Raw genomic sequence first — 5,932 nt, forward strand, 5'->3', positions numbered from 1 at the left:
ACACAATTATTCAGCAATAGATCATCATGCTAGGTTGGTCAGTGATGTCTAGTGGTGGGTAACTATTGTAAATAGTAAATAATCAATGCACAGTAATATTGTAGAGCTTACTGTAGGAAAATGTGCAGTCTTTGGAGTGGTTTTTACTGGAAAGCACATATTTGATCTTGGCTGGAATGCCTGTAACTATAGCCTACCCAACTGATTACAAATTTAATTGAGAGCTTTTACCATAATAATTTGCTAATGCTGCAAGAGATACTAGCCCCAAATATATCTTTTGAGAAATGCTGTTGTCCTACCACTCACCTATAGAACAGAAAATTTCAAATCATATGCACTTAAGCTTATCTCTACTCAATGTCTATTCTTACAGCACTATGATAACACCTTATTTTGTTTTTGATGTTTTTAAAGCAAATAGAGTCTGTATTGTTAAATTTCAAGTTGTACAAACCATTTTATGACCAAAATTAAGAAATTTATGCCATCATAGAAAAGAAAGTGTTGTTACAATGGAAAGAAACCCGAAAGTATACAAGATATGGAAAGCGGACAAGTCTGCAAAAAAGTTGGTGGGTGCCAGTACCTTTGACGAACTCTCTGAAAAAGGTATGTAATTGCTTGTTATTGTTACTTACCATGTAGTCACTATTGATCTATGTGCTTTCATAAATGACAATTTTCCTTTAGGGCATTTGTGAAATGTAAACGAATTAATAAAGCAGATAAGAAAATTAATTCAAAATAAAACTAATCATGAACGTAATAAAACAATAAACAATTTTCTTAGCTTACTTTTTCTCAAGACAACTTAAACTTTTTTTTCAGTGCAGGAGCTAGAGTACAATAAAATTTGTTTTTGAAAAAATTGTGGAAATTCTGTTTAAATATTTAGGTGAATAGAATGAAGAAAATAAATGTAGGACAATACTTTTGATCTTTTTAGTGGAAGCCAAGTTTGCTTTTAAAGGACATTTTTGCCTAGAAGATGGTACTGAGATAGAAGATGATGATGCTTTATGGTCATTAGATACTGACAAAATCATTTATCTGTGCAATGATATGCCTTTCATTCCAGGTAAGTTACTGTATGTAATTTATTAAACTTATTATAAATCATGTGAACCAAAATAAAATATTTCTCATTCAGTGCCTATCCAAAACTATGTTACTCTAGTGAAAAAATAAGAATTTCCTCAAACATCGGAGGGAAGGGAACACCCTAGCAAGCCTAGGCCTATAGGTCTAATTAGAGGCCATATTTTGTCTTTAACTCCAACTAGGCCTAGGCCAGCCTTTCTTCCATGCCAAAATTTCCCTTCTTGATATCACAAGTTATTTTTCGCCCAGCAACAACCATTCCAAGAAATCACCAATGCAAAAACTATTATTTGACCAACATCCACATATGCCTCAGATTAAGCAGTAGTCTAAAGTAGTGTAATGTCACTACAAAATCGTATTATAAAAATATGAAGAACATTCAGTGTGGAAAATTTTTGATTATTGATTTGTTATAGTATGTACATAATGTAACCACTTGCCTTTTCTCACATAGCTTTATGGCATGGTACTGTTATTTTCGCAGATTTAAATTTTTTTTTATATCTATATAAATTATTTTTTTTTGTATGAATATATCTTTGCTGTAACTCTATTGTACACAAAAACTGCAAAAATTGATGTACCATACCATGAAAATTTAAACTTTTACAGTATTCTGTAAGAAAGATATTTCACAGGCATGTCTGTTATATATAAGGGATTTGTCTAGACCTTGCAATAGTTATTTCTGTTACTATCATAAATTGTGTGGTGTCATACCCATTGTCTTTGATATGATCATCGATGTTGAAACATGAATTTGTATCTACTTTAGTCTCCTTATGTACTGTAGTATCATTGTAGCAAGATCATTGTATTATCAGACTAGATTAATGTATAATCTTATTATTTACAAAGAAAAATTGGATTTGTCGACATCGGACTCTGATGCGACCGTCCTTAATTCGTCATCTACTAGTTCGTCAGATGGTAAGTGCCATTATACAGTATGTCTTTGCACAGTAGGCCTTTCTGTACCAATTAAAGCTTATTAACACTTTGACTGCCAGACCTTTTTAATTGTACCAACGTTGACTGCCAGACATTTCAGTCAATTTGACCTTGTTTCTAGTTTTAATTGAGGACATATGCCTATGAATAAATCACATTTCTATACATCAAAATAAAGAGCAACTCATGAGCTTTAAAATGACACTATACACTTTATTCTTGCAAAAACATAAAGTAACCAAAATTTGAGTTGAATATACCTAACTTTTGAGAAAAAGCTGAGAAAACAGCCTTCCAGAAGCACATACAAGAAAAAGCATGGGGTGGGGGAGGGTGTTTTCAAAACTAAAAAATGTATGGTCCAACACGAATTTATTATTGAAATTTCTACCACCGTTGCAAAACGTCCATTTCTATCGGATTCTGAAATAAAACGCGAAAGACGGAGATCTCCGTCTTTGGCAGTCAAGCGTTGGGAAGTAAAAGACGGAGATTTCCGTCTTTGGCAGTTAAAGTGTTAACACGGAATAATATTATTATCAACAATCAACCTTTATAAACAAGATAAGCAGTATTAGTTTTTATGTACTGTAAGAGACCGGAATGTGCATGTAAATTTGGTGTTTTAAAAAATCAGGTTAGGGTTCAATTATAACACTTCCTCAATAGTTGTCTCTGTTGTTGATACTTAAAATTTAGATGTTTCAATTTATTGTATTTTGATATTACCTAATTTTCAGTTAAATACGATGTTCATGATAAGTATTTGTAATGTACCTTTCTTTTCAGGATTGCTTATATACATGTCTTTACTTTTTATTTATTCCTTTGCGTCTTGGCATTTTGCAGTTGGTAGTGTGTTGACATATTTTGTGTAAATAAAATATAGAATTAAATCAAGTAATTAAAAAGTATATTATCATTTTCATTATTATTTCCACTAAATTATTACTATTGCTGCTGCTGCTACTATTGTTACTGTACTTCTACTCTAATTGTTGCCCAATATTCTTAAAATTGTATTGTGTTCAAATTTAATAAAAGCTTCATGAATAGACACAATTCGCTTCGTCAGTCACATGACCTGGAATGGGTATTTGGGTTTGTTTACATCGCCAGACGACAGTGTTTAAGCATGGCTTCGCCGTGCTATTGTTGTAGGGCCCATGATAAATGCTGTAAATGTTGGCTGCAACGAGAATTTAGATTCAGCAATTCATTGAGAAATGTTCCAGTATTTAATTTCCATACACTGTCGGATTGGTTTAGTGAAACTCCGAAAGATACTGGGAGCAAAGCCTGGACGTTTTTTAAAGAAGGGCACGTAGGCCTAGGCCTATAGTACACGATTGCCATGTTGCCCATGTTGATTTAACCCGAACGCCGGCTGAGGTGCTTTTAGGCTTCAGGCAAATATTCGAACATATAATTTTCTGAGTATTAACAACATGCGAGTGTTTTTAGCCTATGTTCATGCACAAATTTTTCCCGGCCAAGGTTTAAGTGTTAGTTTCATGTGCCTTCAGGCTATATGGGTGAGGAGAGTGAATCAGCATAGATAAACCTAGACTAATGTAGGTCTAGGCCTACGCTAGAGCCACATTTGTCGACAATCCTAACAAAAAAAACTAAATTATTAATATTTTTAAAAAGTAAATTACGATAGCCTACATGGAGTTTTCTTAAAATAATTACTGCATAAATCATTGTTAAACAACTATAATAGGTCTATTTACCTTATATTTTACTTAATTAATCCCTGTCAAACATCTCCCAACCTAGTTTACTAATGGTTTACTGTACTGAATTCGTCGCTACGTTCTGTTTGTTTACATTCAATACCCAATCTGGATCACGTGACCACAAATTGCAGACCAAGCGAATTCTGTCTATTGCTGATAATAAGTTTACCGGATGTGTTTTTTTTTTTTTTTTTTCAGAAACCTCAAAAAATTCAGGACTCTTCCCCATACCACTAGAAAGATTCCCATATGGCTTTCGTCTCAGCTTAAATAAAAGAAATAGGCCATCACCAAGCGATAAAAGGGGTGCAGCAAAAGTTTTGGCAGACAAAGTTGTTGAGTTGAATGGAGCAAAGGGTAGAAAGGTGTTTTTTTCAATTGCAAGAAATGTTGTTGAACTGTCTCCAAAGTCATTTTCTACTGACATTGGAGATGGCATAGAAGCGTTTGCAGGTTTGATAGAAAATGCCTACTATAACCATCCTGTAGTTCGGCAACGATCTAAAGGAAGTTTGAAGTCAAAACTGCAAAGAGATGAAAAGGGAAGCAGAAAAAGAAAAGGCAGCAAAGATGCATACGGATGTGTCGAATGGCAACCAGACAGCTACGGCGATGATGAAACAGAAGATTCTCAAAATCAAAAGCAAAAATGGCTACAGCAACAAAGTACAGTTGAAGAAAAGGATTTAATGAAGATTAAAGAATATATGACTATAACATATCCCTCACAGCGATTTTTCATAAATCAAGAGCCTGCAAAGTCCATGGAGTGTGTTCGAGAGGAATGGCCATTCCTTTTTGATGTTCCACATTATGAAGCCCACTTTTGCAGATTGACTGGGACCAGTCCAGAAATATACCAAGACAACATGGAAAAGAAATCTCAGTTGCTTTATAAGTTTTTCATGGAACCCAATCAGTCTGAACACTTTAAAAAGTGGCAAACAAGCATTGATGAGGCCAAAGTTGTCACAGGAAATAACTTACCAATAGTAGGAGGAGTAGTGTTAATGGCGATGAATTATTTCAAAGAAGACAATAAGACACTGTTCTTCGAAGTGGATGTAAGTACCAATTTGCTATTTCTATACTAAATTTTAATTTTAAAGTGGAGTTCTTAAATACTGAATGTGCATATTTTTATTTTTATTTACTGTCTGTATAATTACTTTGCTTAATAAATTTTTACATTATCTATTTACTATTGAAAAACTGTATTATGCTGGCTACTGAACATGCAATCTCTTAAAAAGAAGATAAACATTGTGTAAAAGAAGTTTTTATAATTGAATGAATGGTTTATTTGTTGAATAAATAAACAGAAACTATGGACTAGCGACCATTACAGAATTAGGCACTTGCGCATATCGTAAGATAAACTTTAGCAGACTGTAGGAAGGCAATCCGCATTTTTTTTGTGGGGTTTTGGGGTGGCCAAATGACAAAAGAGCTCAACATAATCTGTCTCTTATACACATCTAGATGTGTATAAGAGACAGATGTAAATGGGTTTATATTTAGCTTAGGCCTAGGCCCTATTATTTTGTGAGTTACGCCCCTTGGTCTTGGTGAACCCATACGCAGGCGTAGAATAGGCCCTAACCAGCCCTAACCATGGAGGAATTAGACTTTAGTTCCTCCATGCTCTAACTAACTAGGCCTAGCCTAGGCCCTAGGCCTAAATTATTGTTAGCCCAGGCCTACAGCATTATAATAAATGTAGGCCCAGGAATGGAATTATTTTGAGCTGATGGAGTTTTGCACAACAATATCAACTAGTTAATTGTGTTTTAATATCAATTATCTTAACAACGACTTATGAACAAGCTAGATAATGCATATGAATGTGATTGCCCCAGACGTACGTGATTAAACTTAAAAAAATAATGTCGCACTTTTCGAAGAATACGGGTCGTTTCAGCCCCGAGTCGATTCGGCCATATTAGAAGGCCGAAATGACCTGAGTCGTTGCGCCCTATAGTAAGAATTTCGATTGCGATTAACAGCCACAGTATGGAGCGCCAAGTAAGCACTGCGGTTTATTTGGGTTCTGAATTTTTAAAGAGGTTTTTTTTGTGTGTTTTAGTATGATTTATTTTGTCTTTTTTACGATCCTTGACTATACATAATAC

At 34.3% G+C, this 5,932-nt stretch overlaps 1 protein-coding gene across 1 annotated transcript; it reads left to right on the forward strand.

Annotated features, from left to right (window-relative positions):
• The first annotated feature begins 10 nt into the window (after positions 1–10).
• LOC117121231 lies at positions 11–5,235 on the forward strand. The gene is made up of 4 exons (XM_033266358.1): positions 11–612; positions 950–1,081; positions 1,966–2,037; positions 3,999–5,235. Exons 1-4 carry the CDS (start codon positions 516–518, stop codon positions 4,892–4,894), a joined length of 1,197 nt encoding a protein of 398 aa, XP_033122249.1. The 5' UTR covers positions 11–515; the 3' UTR covers positions 4,895–5,235.
• Positions 5,236–5,932: the final 697 nt, after the last annotated feature.

Source organism: Anneissia japonica, unplaced genomic scaffold (genome assembly GCF_011630105.1).
Source record: "Anneissia japonica isolate Jap-2015-1 unplaced genomic scaffold, ASM1163010v1 scaffold287899_len104024_cov147, whole genome shotgun sequence".
In the NCBI taxonomy this organism is placed as follows: domain Eukaryota; kingdom Metazoa; phylum Echinodermata; class Crinoidea; order Comatulida; family Comatulidae; genus Anneissia; species Anneissia japonica.